The following is a 25712-nucleotide window of genomic DNA, read 5'->3' on the forward strand; positions in this document are numbered from 1 at the left end:
TGGTTAAAGTCTAGTTTCTTAAGCGACCGGGGTTTAATTCCGACTTATGTTGTTGTTCATAGGTTATCGGACCCACTCTAATCTTAAGTCTATCCGGGAGCACTCAGGCAAGTTTTCTATCCGTTATACTGTTGTTGTGATGTATACATTTGTATATGCATTATCTTGTGATAGTTGCATGTTGGTTAATTAGCAAATTCTTGCGATATATTATAGCATGTGATATGGTATATATGTATGCATGTTTCGTATTCTTGATACATATATCTGTTGATTCAGTTGATAATACCTATGCTATATAGATAAGCTGTAATTTGCATATACCCTTAGTATAGGGGACCCAAAGGTGAACTTTTTTCTAAAACCGGGAGTCGATGCTCCCAAGTATAATATATATATTTATATATATATATGAATAGTTTTTAAAACTATGAATCAAATAAGGTTTATTCGATAACTTTATTTTATTATTGAATATTATTTTGAATATTCATTCGAGGGCTTATGACCCCGTTTATTTTATTATTGAATATTATTTTGAATATTCATTCGAGGGCTTATGACCCCGTTTATTTTATTAATGAATATTATTTTGAATATTCATTCGAGGGCTTATGACCCCGTTTATTTTATTAATGAATATTATTTTGAATATTCATTCGAGGACTTATGACTCCGCTTAATTTATTAATGAATATTATTATTTGAATATTCATTCGAGGACTTATGACTCCGATTATTTACTAATTATTATTCTTAATTTTATTAAAGAATAATGTGCCGATAATCAAACTTACTTTTGATTATTCAAATAAAGATAGTACTTTGTATAAGTATATCTTTGGTTATTTAATATTCATTGCAAGTATAAATTTTAAAACTTCTACTTCAATTATTTTTATAAAGATTATTCTTTATGAGAATATTATTTAAATAATAATATTCGGATATTTTCTAATAAATTGGGACTGATTTATTCCATTAAATCAGCACTACTCCAAACATTCTTAAAAATGTTTGCGAGCCTTCAAAATGATTTTAAAAGTTAGAGCGGACCCCAAAACTCATTTTTTTTATATATTTAAGATCTTCCTTTCAAAGGGGATTTAAATATTCGCTCAAAACCTGAGGGATCCTGCTCTGTGGTGTGTTTTATATTCACAACGAGGTTGCTATTTTGATAAAAGAGTTTTTGATTACTTACCCAATACTCGGGAAGTAAAATTCTTGGAACAAGTTAATCCATTAACAGGCATCGCCTGGGAAATATCGGTGAGTTTTCCTTTTCAACTAGATACGACTTCTTGGTGGAGCCGTATCAACAAGTTTCTACTTGGGGAAAGTGGGGACGAGCTTTACATTTCAGAGTCATGGATTTCATCTGAACTAGGAGTGGCGTAAGTGGTCGAGTGGCGCCGGCCCAGCCTTATTATATTGGCCCAAATGGCTTGAAAGTTCCGCAAGACGGTACATTCCTTAGGAGTCCAGTGTTCGGTTGAAAAGTAAATCCGACAGGTTCTCCTCTACATGTAGAAAATGGTGGGGTTGTACTACTACGACTGATCATCGTAAGTGGTCTTCCTGGCGCGGTAAACTCCCGTAATGAGTTCATCATCCAATTGGATATTTCTGTAAATCTACCCAGAGCACTTCGATAGAAAGGCTACGGTTGGGCGATTGTTGAGTGTTGGCAGGGTCAAGTTTTCAAAATGATGTTCGCATCAAATGAAGTATCTCATAACTTCATTTTATTTTGATGATATTTTAAAGATTGATTCTATACAAGTTTTGTCTTGTAGCTTAATCTATGGGATGAACTATTTATGCATTGAATGGTGGTAGTTCAAGTAGTATTCGGAAAAGATATAAGTATATTGGAGTATCTTGTAACTTCATCTTTTAAACTTATATCTAGTTAATGATTGTCTTATGAATGACAAAGGTTTCAGAAAAACATTGAGACAAGGTTAGATATATGAGATCACCTTGCAACGATATTTTTATAAAGTTATAAACTGGAACTCTGTGGATGTTATACATGTCAGATGATTTCAAATATTGTGAAAAGTATATATATATATATACTGAATATTTTGCGACTTGATCGCGTTAAGATATCAAACTTGGTTCATTTCTTCTTGACCAAGACTTTCATGAGTACTATGAGAATGCTCATATATTGTTAATTATTATACATATTATTTCGGTGGGCTTGTTGCTCACCCTTGCTTTTTTCTTTCATTACACAACATCAGATAGACAAGATGAACAGGACCAAGCTCCCAATTCGTGAGCGGATAGGAAACGTTCCGCAGTTTCCTATAAGCGTTGATGTCGCTGTAGCTGAGGTAGGAACTACCAATAGGCTAGGCTTTCAACTTTTGATGTACCAGATTTATGTATATTTATGAATTATAATAATGGCAAAGAAATGTAAATTTATTCAGAAACCCTTTTGAGGTGTAATGGCTTATAATTTTGGAATAAAATGACTTGTGCTATTTTTGGTAGTCATCTCTGGGACTATAACTTGTGGTGTGTGTGTATATATTGTGGGGTCACAGTACGCAGCAGTTGGTTGATTGTTAAGATTAAGTATTATTAAGGGAAATGGAACTCGTGACGACCCGGATCCCCGACCCCGGATCTGGGGTTGTTATAACATTTGTCATCAAGGCATAGTTCACCTCACTTTCAGAATCTGATGTGTCTGTCCAGCTTTTCTTCTTTGTGACAAGAGCCTTACCTTTGTCACTCTTCACTTTCTTGCAATCAGGAGATATATGGCATTTCTCACCACAGTTGTAGTATTTGACATTTGAGTAATTTCCTCTGTTAGACTTTCCTCCCTTGCCTTCAGATTTTCCGAAACCCTTCTTATCAGAACTTCCACTTTTCCTAGAAAACTTCTTTCCCCTTCTGAATTTCCTGTATGCAATCATTGTGATTCCTTTCATAATAAGAGCACACAGCTTCATCATCTCTTCATCAGGGTCCATCTCAGATAGACTTTCAGTTTCTGAATCCTCATCACTATTAGAACTTGATGACTCAGTATCAGACTTTGTGATGAGAGCCTTTCCTTTGCCTTTCTTTGAGACAACCACTTTAGGGGATTCCTCATCAGCCTTAAGAGCAACTGTCCTTGATTTCCTCCCTTGCCTCTTGCTTCTTTGATCCATCTCAAATTCATGAGTCTTGAGCATACCATAAATTTCATCAAGAGTAGTTTCATCAAGAGCATAGTTATCTCTTATAGTTGTGGCCTTCAAATCCCAACTTTCAGGAAGAGCTAAAAGGAATTTGAGATTAGTATCTTCAAGATCATATTCCTTATCCACCAGTGACAGATCATTCAAGAGTTTGACAAATCTATCATATAAACCAGTTAATGACTCATCAGGTTTTGAGTCAAAGTGCTCATACTCTTGAGTGAGTATAGTCCTCATGTTCTTCTTAATTGAATCAGTTCCCTGGCATCTTGTCTCCAAGGCATCCCATATCTCCTTTGCAGTCTTGCAGTTAATTACCCTGTTTGACATGACATTATCAATGACACTGTGCATCAAATGTCTTACCTTTGCATCCTTTGTAATAGATGAGATATCTTCAGCTGTATATTCACTTTTCTCCTTTGGTACAGTCTGTGCTGGCTGATCTGCAACTATAATAGAGAGCTTGGTTGGCTTATGTGGTCCTTCATTAATTCTGTAAAGGTATTCTGGATCTGTAGCTTTCAGAAACATAGACATCCTCACCTTCCATATGGGATACTCAGAAGGTTTCAGTATGGGAACCCTAATAGTCTCATATCAATTATTGATTTGAGTCTTTGGAGTTTCTTCAGTTTTGGTGGGCTTGGTTGGAGTTTGTGCTTCTTCAGATATGATTGTTTTTGAATCTTTACTGTATGTATGTTAACAGATTGCTCTGATATCACTTTTTAGGTCACACACACTGTAGAAGGGGGTTGAATACAGTTTTACTACAATCAAATCGAATATAAGAACTCAAGTAACAAAACACAGATTTTATTCAACACAATAAACTCTGTTACAAAGAACTGTTCTCTCTCAGTGATGAATAAATTATCACGAGAGCTGTTAGGGTTACAATGAATAATAATCTCGATTTCGATAACACATATAGTATAAACCCTATGTCTGTGTTTATATACTACACAGTTACAAGATAAGTTCTAATTGATATCGAATATGATTCTGCTTCCTAATATATATCAATGAGTTATCTTTTCTTCCAAGTATTCTATTCTTCATAGAATTCTTCTCCATGCATATTTCTTTCTGTTTTAGTCTCGATCTTCTTTCCTTTCAATCAGCCGCCTTCCTTATCTAAACGTCTTCTTAAGTCCTGATATTATCTCCTGATAAATATCTTCTGATAACTTAAGTTCTGATAACTTAAGTCCTGACTTCAGTATAAGTACTGATTTCCAGTTAAGTCCTTATTTGTCCTGTTAGTTAAGATCTAAAAACTAAACAAAAATCATATTAGACATGACATCACAAATATATCTAACAGAGCTTTCAACATGCTCCCCTATGTTTGCCTTCTCAGTAGCAACATTCATCTTTTTCTCAGATCCTCTGTTGTCTTCTTCAATACGAAGTCTGAGAATCAGATCCTCCATGGTCATCTCATTTCGCTTGTGCTTAAGGTAGTACTTGAACATTTTCCATACAGGTGGCAACTTTTCAATCATAGTAGTAACTTGAAAAGATTCACTAATGATCATTCCTTCAGCATGAATTTCATAAATGATCACCTGTAGTTCTTGCATCTGACTGACCACAGTCTTAGAATCCGTCATCTTATAGTCAAGAAAATGGCCAACAATCCACTTCTTTGACCCAGTGTCCTCAGTTTTATACTTATGGTCATCCCATAAGGCCTTAGTTGTTGGCTCCGAGCTATACACGTTATACAACGAGACAACCAAACAATTCAGCACATAATTCCGATGTATGTAGTCGGAGTGCTTCCAAGAATCCACAATATACAAAGTCTGCGTGTTGCTCTCACCAGTGAGCAATGGTACCTCTTCCTTCAAGAAGCGATCCAGATGCAACGTGGTCAGATAGAATTGCATCTTTTGCTGCCAACGTTTGAAGTTCGTTCCGTTGAATTTCTCAGGTTTCGCAGCGTATGCAGCAGGCACAGTTGGCATAAAAGGCGCAACAGGCACCGCAAGTATGACAGATGGTACGTGCGTTCGTACTACAAGTGTATGTACACCAGTAGGCACCACAGGTATAATCGGAGGAACAAATCCTGCCGATGTCTGTCCAAGAGACACACTAAACTGTCTAATGACAGTGTGTCCCACAGGCACATGTCTTGAAGGCACATGTCCAACAGGTGTCTGACATCCATCAGGTACTACGATCTGTGCGTTAGGGTTATACGCCTGCTGGTGAACCCCATCAGATCCAGCGATTTGTAAGTTGGGATCAGCCGTTTTGTTCATTGCATTGTTCATAGTGTTATTCTCCATGAATCTGTTACTCAACAAACAGGTAAAGACAGATATATTAGTCACATAAAACAAATAATAGCTTTAAGATTGTGAAACCATAATATGCAAATACATACATACAAAATTATGCGAATAACAGAAAAAATAACAAAAAGATATTAAGAAGGAGTTCTCGAGTTCATTCGTATAACTGTCTCCTTAAAGCCATAACGGCCCTCACCGTATGCGGGTCGTTAGCCTCCCAATATAAAACGAGAAAATGGTGAAATTACACGAACAACACCTTCAACGAACTTGAACGGAGTAAGAAACTATCACCGGAACAGAGAGAGGATAAGGTTTGTAATTTTAGGAGGCGGCTGTGTATATTAAATGAATAATAATCTAACCCTAAACCTGATACGATAATATATAGGCTCGAGGGAAACGTGTGCGCTACTTCACGCATAATTAAATAAAACGCGTTAATTAATAATCAAATCTGTAATTGAATCAGATTATTATTACGCCAAATCAACTATAATAATTCGTAATAAAAAAACGAATAATGAATTTAAAAGCCCAAACCCAATGGAAATTAAATTTAGCAAAACTAGTCCGTAATTATTCGGGCCAATTTTCCGCTACATTTGTGTCCGCACGTCGCATACGCGGGGAATCTCGAAGGTTTGCAAGCCTCAGATTGCCCCTCGAAAGCCCAAGATTTACACCGCTGCGCGCGCACGTAGGTGTTGGAGTAATATATAAGTAACATATTTGAACACTACTTAAGTGTTTTACTATATAAAGTTATGCATTCTCCTTTGCAAATTCAGTGTAGGACTTCCACACTTTTACACGAATTTTCACTACTAAGACACTAACTTTGAATGATCATATCTCATCCATTTCTTAGTCATTTTAAGTGATTCAAAATATCTCGGAAAGCTCTCTCGGAGTAAAACACATTCCAAGTGTCACTCATCACACGAACGCAATAGTCGTCCACTCAAACTATGACTCAAATTAACTTGATAATGTGGGACTACTATCCACATTTTCCAGCACTTAAATCATTACCGAAATATTATTCGGCTAAATTGTTTTATATTCTTGCTCAAAATAATTTTTACTTAGTTTTTCTTATTCTCATTAGTTTAATAAGAATTCGACCCCCATTTTAATTTAGGAGAAGTTAATCGTTGCTAATTTCATCTCTTGGATTTAACCCTACTAATTACTGTACATAATTATTATTTTTAATAAAAAATATTTTATGGTTCTAACACCCGTTAAATTACTGTACACAATTATTATTTTTAATAAAAAATATTTTATGGTTCTAACACCCGTCACTGATAGAAATATAAAAGATCATTACAAAGACTTTTCCTTTAACATTTTAGGATTTTAAGAAAACTGGTTTTCATGGTACCAAAGTTAGGTTAGCAGAGGTTTCGACTATGTGACTTCCCCGATATTTCTCGCATTTAATATGAATATAAAAAGCAAATTATTATTATAAATACGAAAGACAAATTCTTTTTCTAAAAATGGACGTCCGTGATCCGTTATTCGACCGTCTTCGAGTGAGGGAAATATTAGATTATTAATATAAGATTATAATGAGGATCTTCTTTTAACAAATTAAAATTTTAAAGAGACTACTTTGTTAATATATGCCGAGGTGCATTATAAATTATTATAATTGATTATTTATTTGATAGGAAACCATTATAGTTGATGTTAAATATATCTAAAAGTACATATTTATTAATCACATTCTAAAATAGAAGGAACTAAATAAATTAAATAATTTTGATGAATATAAATTGTGCATTTAAATGAACGTGGTATTCGGTTCCAATTTATGAATCTTGATTATCAAAGATAAATATGGGTTCGATCGTAATTGTATATGCAGACAACATGCTATGTACACATTACAAGTTTGGTAATCTATCTATTATATTATATATATAATACTGCAACATCAAGTTTTTGTAAATTGTAAATTTAGCATATCAACCACTTAAGCTAGAGACACATTTGTGTAACTCTTGATAACATTAAGTGTTGAAGTAGAGGTTATTTATTTACACTATATTTTACTATATATTTAATTTGATATTTATTTTAATATATCTATAAAATATAATGATTTGAGTCTTGATTAATTAACTCATTTCTATATACTAGCTTTATACTAGGGGCAAAACAACAAGAGTATATATATTTTAATGGTACAACTTTTTATTTATAGTTAAATTTAGAGTTCATAGACAACTTTAATAAAAAATTTCGTTTTAAACCCAAATTTCTTGTGTAACATAGTCAACTTATTCTAATCAACGATCCGAAACATGATATTCTAATCATAGTAATTTTAAAAAAAAATTCTATGTAACCATCGAACCATGTTAGCCTATTTATACTAATTTTATAAAAGAATAATGTAGAATATTCATAAACATAAAATATATAGTATCGATAGACGAACATTCGATAAGTAAATAAACTCATCAAATAAATTAATAATCTCGGTAAATAAAAAAAATTACATTCCCGAATGTATTCATTCATCGAGATTTTATTTTACATGTTTGTGACTATTCTAGGGATGAGCAAACCCGGACCAAAAACTGAAACCGAAACCAAGACCGAACAAAACCGAACCAAACCGCACCATTAAAAACCGAACCAATTAATAACCAAACCGAATAAAAACCGATCCGATAATATGGTTGCGGTTTGGTTTTAATATTTTTTAAACCGAATATAAACCGACCGAACCAAACCCCTCACAAATTTTCAACACATCTGTAATTCAAAAGTCAATTGATTACCCTCCATTTTCATTACTTTGATAATTTGGTTGATTACTTTTTTACCATTAAAATTGACGTATAATTTATATATGTCTTACAACACAATCAAATAATCATGTTTATCCCAACATGAGCAAAATGGCAAGGGGATAGGCCGATACAAAAATAACTCGGTACTTTTTTTAGTCATTTATGGAAGGAGTTCGTAAAGAAATAGATTTGAGACGAAAATATTTAAAGAAGAATATTTTTCTCTTTACCAAAATATATGTATATCTGATAGGGATAAATAAGTCCTGATTTTATAATTAATGGGCTGATAGGCCCAATAATAAGATGTATAATATTCAGACCAGAAAGGTTAAGCCTGATGGACCAGATCAGGCCTAATGGAATAAAAAAGGCCCAAAAGCCCTGATTATTAATTAATTTCGTAATTAATTAATAAGGGAGAAATCAGATGTTGAAAAGAGTCCCGATAAGGATATAAATCCTTATAGATTAGCCTCAAGGGGACCTAAAAGGATAAGGAATCAGCTTCCTACTTCCTAGGACTCCTAAGTCTATCCTAATTCAGAGGCTTGTCCACCAAGTCTCCTATACCAAGTCCAATTCAAGGACTCCCACATCTATATAAGGGGCCTCACCCCACAAATCAGAACTACGTTTTTTGACTTGATCCTTGGCAATCAGCAAGGTACGTAGGCATCTTGTTAAGGCAGATTGAGTCACGAAACACAAGAGCAGTCAAATCGAGCCTCGAAGCTCACGTTCCTTAGTATTAAATACAGCAATTATATATATTAGTTTTTAATCCATAACATTTGGCGCCGTCTGTGGGAAATCTCGGAACAACAACCATGGCGAGAACACGGAGAACAACCAGCACTCTGGAGGAGGGAACACCATCAGGGACAACCCAGGTGATTTCATCAACCGTGGAGGTTCCTCCCCATTCAACTTATGCATCTACTCAGGAGGAAGCCCAGACAGGGGCAACTCAACCTCAGCCACAAGGGACAACTCCCCCGACTATTCAAGGTACGAATCCTCAAGTTCAACAAGTACATATACCTGTGAATTCTCGACCCGTCGGGTATGAATATTCAACTGTTGTTACTACTAACCCCCCTTATGGGATGCCCCTTCACCCTGAGGTTGGAGGAAGCGGATATGCTGGGCGAAGTGAAGCACGAGGGCGGTCGCCCCCTATATACGAGGTTTGGATCCTATCCCTGAGGATCGGGAATTTTCTGGTCCATACACTGAGAGAGACTCCGAATCTTCGGATGATGAAGTGGCCCCGAGAAGGAGGCGTCCTGGAAAAGAGCCAATGGCCGATGGAAGGCAACGCCCCCAAAGCACCCCAGGGGCGAATCCCCAAGAAGTGCAGGAAAAGATCAGGGCTCATGAGGCTGAAATCCAAAGGCTGAGGCGTGACTTGGAGGCTCACCAAGCCACCAGAACCCACATACCTCCTAGGGGGAGAAATCCTCCTCCTATCATAGACCTGGATGGTCCGGTAAGAAGAAGGGCTGCTGTCCCAAGAACTGATCCAAGCAATCTCCTTCCCCTTGGAGATCCTGATGATCCAACTCCACCCTTCACAGAAGAGATAATGAATGCCCATATCTCAAGGAAATTCAAGATGCCCACTATCAAAGCCTATGATGGCACGGGAGACCCCGCTAATCATGTTAGGACATTCTCTAATGCACTGCTGCTACAACCCGTGAACGATGCTATAAAATGTCGGGCCTTTCCTCAAACCCTGTCGGGTATGGCTCAAAGATGGTACAGTCGCCTACCCCCAAATTCTATTGGATCATTCAGAGAATTAAGTCAGGCTTTTATTAAGCAATTCATCAGTGGAAGAGTCCATGAGAAAAGTTCAGCATCTCTTATGAGTCTTGTGCAGGGAGCTAAGGAATCCTTAAGAGATTACCTGAATCGTTTTACAAAGGAGGCTTTAAAAGTCCCAGACCTTGATGATAAGGTAGCCATGATAGCACTGCAACAAGGAACTAGGGATGAGTTTTTCAAGATGTCTTTGGCCAAACGACCCCCTGAGAGCATGTTGCAGCTCCAAGAGAGGGCAGGGAAGTATATCAAGGTTGAAGAAAGTATGAGGAAGACCGTAGTAAGTAATGAGCCCACTGGAGGCAAGAAACGAAAAACTGATTTGGAGTATATCGCTAAGGATAAATATCCTAGAACTGAACAAAACCCTGATTCAACCCCCAAGAAGGGAGGACCTGGGCAAAAGTTCACTGAATACGCTAAGCTGAATGCTCCCAGAAGTCAGATTTTGATGGAGATTGAGAAAGACAGAGATATTCGCTGGCCTAAGCCCTTGAAGGCTGATCCCGCCAAGCTAGATAAGGGCAAGTATTGCAGGTTTCACAAAGATGTTGGCCATGACACCGATGAGTGTAGACAGTTGAAAGATGAAATTGAGTTTTTGATTCGAAAAGGAAGATTGAACAAGTATACTGGAGATGGAGGAGACAGAAATAATAATGGAAGGAAGAACTTTGAAGATCGTAGGAGGGACCAAGATGATCAGGGGCGGAATCCCCAACCTAGAGGACCAGTTATAAACACCATTTATGGAGGGTCGAGACCTCGAGGGCCTGTGATAAACACGATCTTTGGAGGTCCAACTGCTGCTGGATTGTCCAAAAATTCCAGAAAGGCATATACTAGAGAGGTTATGCATATTGTTGGAGAAGCCCCGAAGAGGGCCAGGACAGAAGTAACACTGGCTTTTGATGATTCCGACCTAGAGGGTGTGAAGTTTCCCCATGACGACCCGCTGGTCATAACGCCGATAATAGGAAATAGCCCGGTTAAGAGGGTCCTTGTGGATAATGGTGCTTCTGTGGATATCTTGCTCCACGACACCTTTCTAAGGATGGGGTATAACGACTCCCAGTTAACACCAACCGACATGCCGATATATGGATTTGCTGGAGTAGAATGTCCTGTGGAAGGGATAATCAAGTTGCCAACCACCATAGGTACGGAGCCAAGGCAAGCAATGCAGATGCTGGATTTCGTAGTGGTAAAGGCTAGTTCAACTTATAATGCTATCATGGGGAGAACAGGGATACATGCCTTCAAGGCAGTCCCCTCTTCCTACCATTCAGTCATGAAGTTTCCCACCCGAAACGGGATTGGAGAAGAGAGAGGGGATCAAAAAATGGCTAGAAGCTGTTATGTGGCCTCTTTGAGGGCAGATGGAGTCGGGGGGCAGGTTCTTCCTATTGAAGATATGGATGTTCGATAAAATGATGAGAATAGAGGAAGGCCAGCAGAAGAATTGGTTTCGGTTCCTTTAGATCCCAAGAATCCTGAGAGGATGACTTTCATTGGAGCCACATTAGAGGAGCCCCTTAGAGGGAAGTTAGTGAAATTTTTGCAAGAAAATAGTGATGTGTTTGCATGGTCAGCAGCTGATATGCCAGGCATAGACCCGGAGTTAATTACTCACAAGTTAAACGTGGATCCAAGCCGGAAGACAGTAAAACAAAAGAAAAGAAATTTTGCCCCGGAAAGACAAGAGGCTATAAAGCAGGAAGTGGAAAAGCTCTTAGAGGCTGGTTTCATTGAGGAGATTCAATTTCCGGAGTGGTTAGCAAACCCTGTAATGGTGAAGAAGGCTAATGGAAAGTGGAGGATGTGTATAGACTTCACCGATCTGAATGATGCATGCCCCAAAGACTGTTTTCCGCTGCCTAGAATTGATATTTTGATTGATGCCACCGCTGGACATGAGATGCTGAGTTTCATGGATGGGTTTAGCGGATACAACCAGATCAAAATGCATAAGGATGACATTCCAAAGGTATCATTTATCACTGACTTTGGTGTTTATTGTTATCTTGTTATGGCGTTTGGTCTCAAGAATGCAGGAGCCACCTATCAAAGGTTGGTGAATAAAATTTTTAAGGATCTTATTGGGAAGACTATGGAAGTCTATGTTGATGACATGCTAGTCAAGAGTCTAGTAAAGACTGATCATATAACCCATTTGAGGGAAGCTTTTGAGGTCCTGAGGTACCACAAGATGATGTTGAATCCTACGAAGTGTGCTTTCGGAGTAGGATCTGGAAAATTCTTGGGATTGATGGTCTCAAAAAGGGGAATTGAGGCTAACCCCGATAAAATAAAGGCAATCCTGGACATGGAACCCCCAAAAACTGTCAAGGATGTTCAGAAACTCACAGGAAGGGTTGCTGCGCTAGGACGATTCATCTCCAAGTCAGGAGACAAGTGCTTGTCATTCTTCAAGTCATTAAAGAACATTAAAGACTTTGTATGGAGTGAGGAAAATCAGAAGGCATTTGAAGAGTTAAAGAAGTATATGGGCCAGGCCCCGTTGTTGGCCAAGCCAGTTCTGGGTGAAGTTTTATTCTTGTACTTGGCTGTTTTAGAAAGCGCCTTGAGCGCGGTGTTGGTTAAGGAGGAACTGAAAGTCCAGAAACCCGTATACTATGTCAGCAAAATTTTGTATGGTGCTGAGTTGAATTATTCAGCCATTGAGAAATTCGTTTTAGCCTTGGTAATGGCTTCAAGAAAGCTGCGTCCTTATTTTCAAGCTCACCAAATTGAAGTGCTAACAAATCAGCCACTGAGAAATATCATTCACAGTCCCAAGGCAAGTGGGAGACTGATTAAGTGGGCAATAGAGTTGGGAGAGTTCGATCTCAAGTATAAGCCACGTATGGCCATAAAAGCCCAGGCACTAGCTGACTTCGTGGTGGAATGTACCATACCCAACCAAGAAGTCGGGGGGCAAGAAGATACCATACCTCAAGACAAGGGAGTCGACAATGGGGACAAGGAGAAAGAATATTGGGTTCTCTATTTTGATGGAGCATCAAAAACAAATTCCAGTGGAGCAGGGTTGGTTTTGCAAAGCCCTGATGGATTCTTAATTGAGTATGCCATGAAGCTAGACTTCCCAACCACAAACAATGAGGCAGAGTATGAAGCCCTGATTGCTGGTCTTGGTCTAGCTGGGACACTTAGAGTCAAAAACTTAAAGGTCCGTGGAGACTCGAAGTTGATCATATCCCAGGTAAAGGGAGAATTTGAAGCAAGGGATGATACGATGGCTAAGTATGTTCGCCTAGTAAGGGCTGTGATGACCCAATTTAATGAATGCCATGTTGAACACATTCCAAGGGAAGAAAATGCTAAAGCAGATGCGCTATCAAAGTTTGCTTCATCTGAGATTGAAGAAAGTTCAGGAAGTGTGTACTTCCGTGTTTTGAAGACACGAAGCATAGATGTTAAGCTTGTGGCTCCCGTAGGCTTGGGGACGTCATGGATTGATCCCATCAAGGCTCACATTCAGACCGGTTGGTTGCCAAGTGATGCAATTGAGGCACGGAAGTTAACTGTTCGAGCACTAAGGTACTCTTTGATAGATGGGATTCTATATAAAAGATCTTTCGTGGTTCCTTACTTGAGGTGTCTAAGGCCCGATGAGGCACGCTTAGCTCTTGAGGAAGTGCATGGAGGTATTTGTGGGCAACACTTGGGGGGCAGGGCCTTGGCTCATAAGATAACTCGTTTAGGCTTCTATTGGCCAGAAATGATGGCTGATGCCAAAGAATATGTAAAGAAGTGTGACCGCTGTCAGAAGCATGCACCAATTGTTAGACAACCCCCTGAGATGCTGACCTCTATCAACTCGCCTATTCCCTTTGCCATGTGGGGGATGGATATTCTAGGGCCTTTTTCCTATGGCCACGGCACAAAGGAAATTTCTGATTGTAGCCATTGATTATTTCACCAAGTGGATTGAAGCCAAACCCTTGGCCAAAATCACTACTAAGCAGGTTGCACAATTCCTGTGGGAAAACATTATGTGCCGATATGGAATTCCCCGTATCCTTGTCACTGACAATGGAACACAATTCAACAATGAGGAATTCAAGAAGTATTGTGAAGAAAATGAAATCGAGTTACGATTCACCTCTGTGGCTCACCCGCAAGCCAATGGACAAGCAGAGGTAGCAAATCGGATAATCCTGGATGGACTAAAGAAGAGGATCGAGAAGTCAAGAAATAATTGGGTAGATGAGATACTTCCAATATTATGGGCCTACAGGACTACTTGTAGAGTCACGACAGATGCAACTCCTTTCATGTTGGCATATGGGGCGGAAGCAGTAGTTCCCGTGGAGATATCACATTCCTCTCCAAGGATTCAGGCTTTCGATGAAAAAGAAAATGAGGAAGGGCAGAGATTAGCCCTGGATTTAATTGATGAAGTGCGAGATAAAGCACATGCAAAGATAGTAGAATATCAGAAAAAAGCTTCATTCTACTACAACCTAAGGGTTAAAGAAAGGTTTTTTAAACAAGGCGATCTAATCTTGAGGAAGATAGAAGCATCTGGTGTAGGACAAAAAGGGAAGCTTGCCCCGAGTTGGGAAGGGCCGTACAGAGTCAAGAGTGTTCAAGGTAGAGGAACCTACAAGCTAGAGACTATGGATGGTTTTGAAGTCCCGAGAACTTGGCATGCACAAAACCTGAAGGTTTACTATGTGTAGGGAAGCCGGATACGATTCTCACTCGTCAGGATGGCGAGTAGGTTGAAAAGCACCTTGAAGCTTTGCTTGCTTAGGATTTATATGTTTTAGTTTTATTACGAAATTTATTAAGACTTGTGTAAGGGACGAATCCCAGACAATTTTATGAAATTCATAAGTTCTTCAAAGTATGTTTGTGGCCTAACAAATAAAAATCAAATGCATGGATGCAAGCATAAAAGGTGATAAATGAAATAGATCTGATAGATGTTACAAAAGTTTGATAAATAAAGTCTCGAAAATAAAAAAAGGCCACGCAGGGCTGAAAAAGCTCTAAGGAGCTGAAGTACCCTCGGCATCCATATCATCGTCCTCTCCACTCTCGCTGGATGTCTCTGTCGTCTCGGAGGAGGAGGAAGAGCTGTCGTCCTCAGCAGGTCTGGAAGAAGACTCGGGAGGAGGAAGGAGTGGATCCTGAGGAACATGGTCCGAGACAACTACTCGGGTACGAAACCTCTGTAGCAAAGCCTCGTCATCAGGGCAGATGTAGTCCGCCGGGTTAATATCAGGACAAGCCTCGTTCACGGTCCCAAGGGCCGTGTCCCAACCAGTCCTAAAAAACTCGGGAAAGACTGAATCATCCCTAATCCTCATGGATTGGGCAAACTCCTCCGAGTCCAGATAGTTGTCTATAGCTTTATCCTTCTCCGCCCGAAGTACCACCAGCTCGGCGTTAGACTCTCCGAGCTCTTCCTCCTTGCGCTTGAGCTTCTTCTCCAGGGTAGCATACTTCTTCTGTTGCCTCCTGAGGGCATTATCGGCCTTATCAGAAGCCCGCTTCCATGATTCGGCTTGCCTCACAGCGCCTTGAAAGTAGGCGTTAGACTGAAACAAAACAATTAACAAAGTATAAGGCAAGAAAGTGCTACAAGAACGAGAAATAAGTTTAAAAAAGAGAAGGCATACCGAAGCCAGAGATTGGGCTCCCATGAGCTTAATCCTCTCAAGGTCAGGGGTGGCCACCACATCAGTAAAGTCCTTTGGAGTCACGCTATGGTAGGACCAATCCCAAGCATGCTTCGTGGAACCAACCACGGTATCCCCTCGGCGGAATCCCCAGAGAGGCTGAAAGGCGCCTGTAGCAGCAGCAGCAGGGGCAGCAGCAGTGATAGGAGCATTATGGCCCTCAGCTCCTTCAGTTGAAGCCTCCCCCATAGGCTCCTTGTGCTTTCTCAAGAAGATAGGCTCTGTCGCCTTTCCTCGGGTGTCTAGGCCTGCTAACCGAGCTTTCTTCATCCTAGCTGTTTCTTCGACCAAGGGGACATTGTCCTCGTTAATCTCCTTAGCAGCTGAAACAAAGCAAAAGACAAAATAAGTGATGTTAATAATGCGTGAAATAAAGAAAAATTGAGAAGGGAAGAGAAATACCCTGTTGAGAAACAGAGGATAGTCCCACATGAATCAGGGAAAACTCTTCTAAAAGAGTCCAGCTGGTGGTGGTGCCATCATCCTGAGTGAGCCCATTGTAAATGATAGTTTCTTCAGGAGTTAAGTGAATGGATTTGAGGCTACCATCACTGACCTTCCCGAAGGAAGATCGAAAGAGCGTGCCCCAGTCGCCATTCTCCCAACGTAACCCAACGAAACTATTCCTCCAATTTGGATTATTATCAGGAATAGAGGCGCTATTAAAGATATGTTTGCTTTTGGGCCTTTGTTTGACATAAACCCAGCCACAAATATTGGAAGAACTATTGTAACATTGAAAGACTTTCCTAAAAACGGCTACAGAAAGAGGAAAGCCCTCCCTAAGACAACAAACCATAAAACATAGAATATTCCTCCAGGCGTTTGGAGGAAGCTGACACGGGTTGATTTGTAAGTCAGCCAAAAGATGAGGGATAAAAGGATGGAAAGGGAACCTAAGCCCAGCATTAAGGGCGTCGGTGTAGATGAAGAGAGTATCGGGCCTCCAGTGGCAAGTACGGTCACCACCAGAGACTGGAACTAGTCTAAAGGGGGGAGGGACGTTATAACGAGCATTTAGTTTATTGAAATCTATGTTATGCCAAGTATTACAGTGATTAAAGGAGTCGAGATGTGCAGTGGAAGGATATTCATCCCCCCTAGTATTAATCATATCAATTAAAGACATATATGAAGAGCGGATCTCGATATCCTTACCTCGTTTTGAAGCCGAGGCTATCTTGGCCGCCCTCTCGGAACTCTTGTCAGCCATCTAGTAAAGACTGGAAAAGACTTGGGAGGAAGAAGGAGTGGATTTGAGAGAGGAGAAGATTAGAAAGTTCGAGATGAAGAGAAATGAAATGAGAGGTGTGAAGAATCACACTCTCATCCCACCTATATATAGGAGAAATAAATGGATAATGGGCCTTAAAAAGCCCATTTGGGCCCAAAAGTTGGAAGGTTCTGGAAGTTCCTGGAAAATTCAAGAGAATTCTAGTAAAAAATCAAAAGAAAAACTTGAGTTTTTTCAAGATTTTGGAAGAATCCAGAAAGATATTAGAAGAGTTTGGAATTTGGGCTTAGAAATGAGGCCCAATTCTAAAAAAAAAAAAAAACCTTGAAAAAATAAAGCCCAGCTAAGGGCCCAAGTGTTTAAAAAGCCCAGAAAAGGGCCCAGATATTTAAGGTTAACAGCCCATAACCCAAAATCCAGTCATAATGGGCCAAAAGAATGAAGGCCCAGCTAAGTGAAGGTGGCCCAAAAATAAAGTCCAGGGAGAAATGGATAAAAAGATCAGGAATATGACCCAATTCAACCAGGAATCATGGGGAAATCCTGGTCGAAATACAGGAGGTCGAAATTGCTTCGATCAAGGCACGAAATGGTACTTAAATCGGTCAAAATATTAGTTCATGACCGAAATGGTCAGAATTCTGATCGAGAGTGAATAAAACAGAAGAACTTTCGACCAGAAAGCAAGGCAAGATCCTGGTCGAATGGATCCTGCCCGAAATTGCTTCGACCAAGGCATCAAATGATGGCTAATTCGGTCAAAAAGCAGGACTCCTGACCGAAAGGGACAAAAATCCTGGTCGAAAAATTTCTGGTCGAAAAATTGTATAAAAAAAAAAAAAAAAAAAAGGAGGGGGGGGGGAAATCCTGGCCGAAATTCGACCAGGACCTCTGCTCGAATATTCCTGCTCGAAAATCCTTCGACCAGGGCTGAAAGAAGGTTAATTCGACCAGGATCCTGGTCGAATGGATTCCTGGTCGAAAAATTGCATAAAAAAAAAAGGAAGAAAAAGGGAAGAAAAAGCCTGGAAAATTACAAAGAAAAAAAAAATAATAATAATAAGGAAATTCCTTAAATAATTTCTGAAAAATGTTAATATTTTCAGAAATAAGGAATAAATCTAGAAAATTAAGGATAAATCCCAGAAATTAGGGAAAAAATCCAGAAAAATAAGGAAATTCCTTAAATTCCTTAAATAATTTCTGAAAAATGTTAATATTTTCAGAAAATTAAGGAAAAATCCAGAAAATTAGGATAAATCCCAGAAATTAAGGGAAAATCCAGAAATTAAGGATAGATCCCAGAAATTAAGGGAAAAATCCAGAAATTAAGGATAAATCCAGAAAATTAGGGAAAAATCCAGAAAATTAAGGATAAATCCCAGAAAATTGAGGGAAAAATCCAGAAATTAAGGATAAATCCCAGAAAATTAAGGATAAATCCCAGAAAATTAGGGAAAAATCCCAGAAATTAGGGAAAAAATCCAGAAATTAAGGATAAATCTCAGAAAATTAGGGAAAAATCCAGAAATTAGGGAAAAATCCCAGAAAATTAGGAAAAAATCCCAGAAAATTAGGATAAATCCCAGAAATTAAGGGAAAAATCCAGAAATTAGGGAAAATCCCAGAAAATTAGGGAAAAATTCCTGGAAATTAAGATAATTTCTGAATAAAAGGAAGATTCATTGTAAATGTGTAGGTCGCTCCACACTTTACGCAAAAACGAAACCCTGAAAGGGAACGAATAACTTCTGCGAAACCTAATCAATGTTTCCCAAAAGTTGGGGGGCAAATGATAGGGATAAATAAGTCCTGATTTTATAATTAATGGGCTGATAGGCCCAATAATAAGATGTATAATATTCAGACCAGAAAGGTTAAGCCTGATGGACCAGATCAGGCCTAATGGAATAAAAAAGGCCCAAAAGCCCTGATTATTAATTAATTTCGTAATTAATTAATAAGGGAGAAATCAGATGTTGAAAAGAGTCCCGATAAGGATATAAATCCTTATAGATTAGCCTCAAGGGGACCTAAAAGGATAAGGAATCAGCTTCCTACTTCCTAGGACTCCTAAGTCTATCCTAATTCAGAGGCTTGTCCACCAAGTCTCCTATACCAAGTCCAATTCAAGGACTCCCACATCTATATAAGGGGCCTCACCCCACAAATCAGAACTACGTTTTTTGACTTGATCCTTGGCAATCAGCAAGGTACGTAGGCATCTTGTTAAGGCAGATTGAGTCACGAAACACAAGAGCAGTCAAATCGAGCCTCGAAGCTCACGTTCCTTAGTATTAAATACAGCAATTATATATATTAGTTTTTAATCCATAACAATATCCATTCACGATCTTATAATAAGAGCAGAGTTTCCTATAAATCGATAATTAGTTAAAAATTATGAACATAAAATCATATTTATGAATAAATAATTTAGAATCAATCTATACCCCGTAAGCTTATAATATGTGACGTCGAGTATGCCCATGAATTGTATGGAGGAAGTAATTAATACCGTTGATATTTGAACATGGTGAGAAGATAAAAAAAACTCTTAAAACAACGCACATAACGATCATCGCCCATTTCACGATAATTTTAAAATTTTCATTACTATTAAAAACTAAAAATATCTTGGTATGAAATGTTTAGCTACCATCATTAATAATAATCATGCTCTATTTCAATAATTTGGATCAATTCTTATTGCGTAGTTAATTCAAATCATTTATTTTAAAGAGTAAAATATTCGATAAAGAAAATTAAAATAATATTTTCCTTTATACTACAATCACTCTGAATATTACACTTTCTTAAATATTTTTTATAAATATATTCATATTTTTCACCTACAAATATTTGTAAAATATATATTTAATAAATATTAAAATATTTAAAAATTAATAGATAAAAATTGCTCGTGCCTTGCACGGGTTTAGGAGCTAGTTAGTAACTAAAAGGGAAAGTTTACTTTTTAAATCATAACTAAATTAAAAATTATTTTAAGAGTTTCGAGTGGGCTGTAAAATTGTGAAAATCTTATTGATAAAATTCAAGATCGAGATGAAAAAAATAATAAGAACTATTTCTTATTTTATGCGTAATATTTATCCAATTAAAAATATTATTATAATTTTAAAATTAACATGTTAATAAAAGATTTAATGAAAAAAATTAAAAACAAAAAATTTGTGCTCAGAAATAGAGAAAAGATGCAGCAAATACAAATGTGTCAACTTAAAATGTGGAAAAGTCTTGATTTCAAAACATCCCATTAATTACTTGCGTGCTTCCTTTTGGTCAAGCAACGCATTTCAGTCTTCCTTCTCGTTTGCAAGTCCAGTCGTCGCTGGGGCTCTCATTGTAATCTTTTCTTCATTTTCTCATTTGCTTCTCCACTTAGCTGCAAAAAGATCCCATTTTTACACAGTAATTTTCTCTACCCACTTTCCTTTTCTATATTTTGTTACTTGTATGACTTATTTATGTTGATTCAAGGACACCCTTTTGTGGATATATGATTTCTGAGGTGGGTTTTTTTAGTTTCTTGATAAAGTTGAGTTTTTTATTCTTTGGGTTTTGTGAATTTTGGTTATTGAGATGAAAGATCTAGTAAATTCTTTATTTAAGGAGTTGTTTTGGTTGTTACTTTGATAAGTTGTGCTATATTTTTGCTAGTAGTTTGTGGTACTTGCTGTTTTGGATGTTATTTTGGTGATCTTATTGTTTGTATGTGTGTAAAAACTATATTCCTTTAGATTCAGTTGTCACTATTCAAATAACCCCATATGTTGTACCGTGTACTTTTTTTTGTCAGTTGGAAAATTCAATAGTGATACTTATAAATATTAATATCAGGCAGATATTTCTTTAGTAGGGAGATTAGCACTTGATATGTCCTTCGAACATGTTTTTGAAATTCTAGTTTTCTGGAAAGCGAAATTCAAATTGCTTTTTCTGGTTACAGTGATTGCCATATGCAGCTCAAATCAGGAGCAACAACCGAAGTCCGTGTCTCGTCCGTAGTAATTTAAAGTAAGATTTGTTGCTTTATGAAGATGGGCATAGGTAGTGGAACCGCTGTTGTTCTTATTAGTATTTCTACCTGGCTGTTCTTGGTTTTCGATTTCAGCTATGGTGGTCCGAGTGATGTTAAGTGCTTAAGATCTATTAAGGATTCAATGAAAGACCCTTTAAATAGCTTGTACAATTGGGACTTCAATAATAACACTGAAGGCTTTATATGTAGATTCAACGGGATCGAGTGTTGGCATGAAAATGAGAACAGGGTTTTAAATATAAAGCTTTCAGATATGGGACTAAAAGGCGAGTTCCCACGTGGCATTGCAGATTGTTCGTCAGTAACGGGAGTAGATCTGTCAAGTAACGAGCTCAATGGAACAATTCCATCAGATATCTCTAAAATTATTGGGTATGTGACAAATCTTGATCTCTCGTCCAATGATTTATCAGGAACAATCCCGACAAACCTTGCAAATTGTTCATATCTAAATGTGCTTAAGTTGGACAAGAACCAGTTGTCAGGTCAGATACCTCCAGAACTTGCTCTTCTTGATCGAATGAAGACGTTTACTGTGGCAAACAATCGTTTAAGCGGACCAGTTCCACAGTTTGGGAGTAAAATATCAGTTGATAGTTATTCAGGTAATCCAGGGCTCTGCGGGAAGCCTTTGGATGCTTGTAAAGGCTCTTCAAAGAAAAGTAATACTGCGGTCATTGCAGCAGCAGCTGTTGGTGGAGTGATTGTTGCAGCATTACTGGTTGGTGTAAGTTTGATATTCTTTTGCCGTAGGGTGGTTAGAAAGAAGGATGATGACCCTGATGGAAATAAATGGGCAAAGAGTCTCAAAGGTGCAAAAGGAATTCAGGTAATCTAATTAAGGTCTTAAATATAACTTTTGTTCGAGTGAATTTATGTTTCTTATTTCTTTTCTATCTTGGAGTTACTTAGTAAGGAGTCTTATATATATAAATATATAAATTTCTTTTAAGCACTTGATAGTTTTTTAATTGTGTTATTAATAATTTTGTAATTTTCAGCTTTCTATGTTCGAGAAGTCTGTTTCGAAAATGAGATTAAGTGATCTCATGAAGGCTACTAAAAACTTTAACAAAGATAATATAATTGGGACCGGAAGAACAGGGACCGTATACAAAGCAGAGCTTGAAGATGGCACTTCATTGATGGTAAAAAGATTGCAGGATACTCAACACTCGGAGAAAGAATTTGAGTCGGAGATGGCAATTCTGGGGAATGTGAAACACCGTAACTTGGTCCCTCTTCTAGGTTTTTGCATGGCTAAGAAGGAAAGGCTACTGATATATAAATACATGCCAAATGGCACTCTATATGATAAGTTGCATCTTGTTGGTGATGCAGTTTTAGACTGGCCTTTAAGGCTCAGAATTGGTATTCAAGCAGCCAAAGGTTTTGCATGGCTCCATCATAGTTGCAATCCCCGCATCATACACCGAAACATAAGCTCTAAATGCATCTTGCTAGATGGTGATTATGAACCTAAAATTACTGATTTTGGTCTAGCAAGGCTCATGAATCCAGTTGACACACATTTGAGTACTTTTGTGAATGGTGAGTTTGGGGATTTGGGTTATGTTGCTCCTGAGTATGCACGAACCCTAGTGGCGACACCAAAAGGTGACATCTACAGTTTTGGGGTTGTGCTTCTTGAGTTAGTCACTGGTGAGAGATCTACGTACATTGCTAAAGCCCCTGAAAGCTTCAAGGGAAGCTTGGTCGAATGGGTTACAGAATTATCTAAAGACTCCAAGCTTCATGATGCCATTGACAAGCCTTTGCTTGGAAACGGTTATGATGGTGAGCTTTTCCAATTTCTCAAGGTTGCATGCAATTGTGTGATTCCAGGTCCAAAAGAGAGGCCAACTATGTTTGAAGTGTACCAGCTTCTTCGAGCTATTGGGCAGAGATACAATTTTACATCAGAAGATGATATTATGCTGCTATCAGATACGGTTGGCGATGCTGATTTAGGGGAACTTATAGTTTCCCGAGAAGTCAAAGGAAAACACTAGGTAAGAAGTGAAGGAGAGATAATATAAGTCTTCACATAATCTGTGTAATTATGTTTTACTTCTCCTCTTTTTAGTGTTTATATTAAGTAATTTAACCATCTTTATGTGGTGTATCATATTTATTTTGTATTGGGCAAACTACTGGTCAATCAACCATCCTGGCTAAGTTTGGTGTGCAGTTTTTTTTGTACGCTTACCTTATACCTTATATGCTTGTATGAATGACAGTCACAGAATTGATTTCGCGGGCATATTGAATTAATATATTAAAGTTTGATTTCTGCCAATGTTCCCAACATCATGTTCAATTTCTTATTCACATATGTGATGGAGCTAGTAGTCAGTTTGAAGTAGTTTTGGGAGTTTGTCATTGAGAACCCGTGATCTGTGCTTTTGTCTGTTCCATCTTGTATTTAAATTTCTATGCACTTTATGCTTTTAATAAACTGTTAACCTAGTTAAGTTCAATTAAGTCTTCTCGCCTCTTAACTTTAATCCAACAAGTATTACAACAAATACATTTTACTTCAATCCGACCAGCATTACAACAACTACATGCTGAATCTTTTTAAGTTTCAGATATTAAAACCAACTAAATTGTGAAAACTAGCCTCCTTTCACTTGCATTAACATACCCAAAATCATTACTGGGTATCAGAGCCTGTTCCATCTATCTAACCATGCCAAACCCAACTCCACTCCTAAATCTTAACTATGCCAACAGCACCAAACCTGGCATCATGGTCAGCTTGCTCTCTGTTGTCGACGTCATGGAAAGGTAGCTTTGCGGCGCTTTCCAGCTATGATTTACACCAACATATTAATGGCACATTCGCTCCCCATGTGCTACCATCAGCGAAGATACTGTCACCCCACCAAGACCCCTCATACCTATTGGTTGCGGCAACACGAGCTTCTACCTATATGAAAGCTTGGGATCTTCTTTCAAACACATATGCAAGCCTGGTCAGTGGTCACATAAAAACTCGAAGTGCAAAGTTGAATGTGCCACCAAAAGATCTTTTTTTCCCATCCAATTTTAAGCAACACAGAGAACACATTGTTGATGAATCCAACCTGTTGATCCTAAAGATTTCACTGACACCTCATAGTTGATGACCTCGATCTTCGCTAGCATTCCCTCATTGACACTGTACACACCGCACACCCTAAACACTCCCATTTTCTTGTCGAACTCCATAAAGAACTCACATTAACTCACATTGACCACCAAATTTAGAGATGCACAAAAAAAGTCTGGACCCGAAAATCTGGCCCGGCCGGATCCGGTCAAAAGCAGGTCAAGTCCGGTCCGGTCCCGACCCGGGCTTAGGGCCTTGACGGGCCTTTTTTTCCGAGCGCGGGAGTAAGAGCAGAGGAAAGTAAGCCAGTCGGGTATCAACGTCTAAGACCACAGTAAACATATGTGCATGTTCTTCTATCTTGAATACCTGATTGTAGTTCGAATCCTATATTTTTAGGCAAAGTCCGGCCCGGCCCGGTTAAAAGCCTGGGCTTCGGCCCGGCCCGGCCCGATTAAAAACCCGGTTAAAATCTGATTATTCCAATATATTTTCTTATATATTTATGAATTCACATTTACTATAAATATAAATAATACTTTAAACACATATATATTTACATATTTGTGATTAATAATATTATTTATATACTTTATTGCATAAATAATGAAAGAAGATATAGTAAATACATTATATATTTGGATAATAATGATAAAACATATTATTCTATACACATGTTTATTTTTTGCCGAACTTAAATATTTTCAACGAAGTAATGTTTTCATAAAATATTTCATGTAAACTAATACATTTTTACGATGATCTAGTTGCTAACATATGTAGTCGTCGGAATCTCTAATAAAACTCGATCCAATTTGTTAGATATATTTGATAATGTCATGACTAATATGATTTATATTTAGTTTTCAGATCTTACTTAAACAGGATAAATCAGTACTTACTGGAAGTCAGAAATTAAGGATATCAGTACTTATATTATCAGGAGATAATCATCAGAAGATGGATATCAGAACTTAAGTACTGAAGGACGTTCAGATAAGGACAGCAGCTGATTAAAGGAAAGAAGATCGAGATAAACATAAGAAGAGATATGCATGAAGAAGGAGTTCTATGAAGAATATAATGCTTGGAAGAAAAGATATCTAATTGATATATTTTAGGAAGCAGAATTATATTCCATATCAATTAGTGATTATCTTGTAACTGTGTAGTATATAAACACAGACATAGGGTTTACACTATAAGTGTTATTATATTCGAGAAGATTATTCATATAACCCTAGTAGCTCTCGTGATATTTGTTCATCACTGAGAGGTAACAGTTCCATACTGTAACAGAGTTTATTGTTTCAATAAAGTTTGTTTTCTGTTACTTGAGTTATTAGAGTTCGATTTGATTGTACTTTACACTGTATTCACCCCCTGTACAGTGTGTGTGACCTAACAAGTGGTATCAGAGCCCTTCTCTTAACGCACATACAGTTT

At 38.0% G+C, this 25712-nt stretch overlaps 1 protein-coding gene across 4 annotated transcripts; it reads left to right on the forward strand.

Moving 5' to 3' along the window:
• The first annotated feature begins 20380 nt into the window (after positions 1-20380).
• On the forward strand, positions 20381-23465 carry LOC141707548 (probably inactive leucine-rich repeat receptor-like protein kinase At5g48380). Of its 4 annotated transcripts, none has more exons than XM_074510759.1 (4): positions 20382-20641; positions 21080-21147; positions 21245-22001; positions 22174-23465. In XM_074510759.1, exons 3-4 carry the CDS (start codon positions 21294-21296, stop codon positions 23182-23184), a joined length of 1719 nt encoding a protein of 572 aa, XP_074366860.1. In that variant the 5' UTR covers positions 20382-20641; positions 21080-21147; positions 21245-21293; the 3' UTR covers positions 23185-23465. The 4 variants fall into 4 exon arrangements, with proteins under 4 accessions (XP_074366858.1, XP_074366857.1, XP_074366860.1 ...); XM_074510758.1 differs by having other exon boundaries at positions 20382-20541; XM_074510757.1 differs by having other exon boundaries at positions 20381-20641; positions 21080-22001.
• The last annotated feature ends 2247 nt before the right edge of the window (positions 23466-25712 follow it).

Source organism: Apium graveolens, chromosome 2, assembly GCF_009905375.1.
Source record: "Apium graveolens cultivar Ventura chromosome 2, ASM990537v1, whole genome shotgun sequence".
Lineage (NCBI taxonomy): Eukaryota > Viridiplantae > Streptophyta > Magnoliopsida > Apiales > Apiaceae > Apium > Apium graveolens.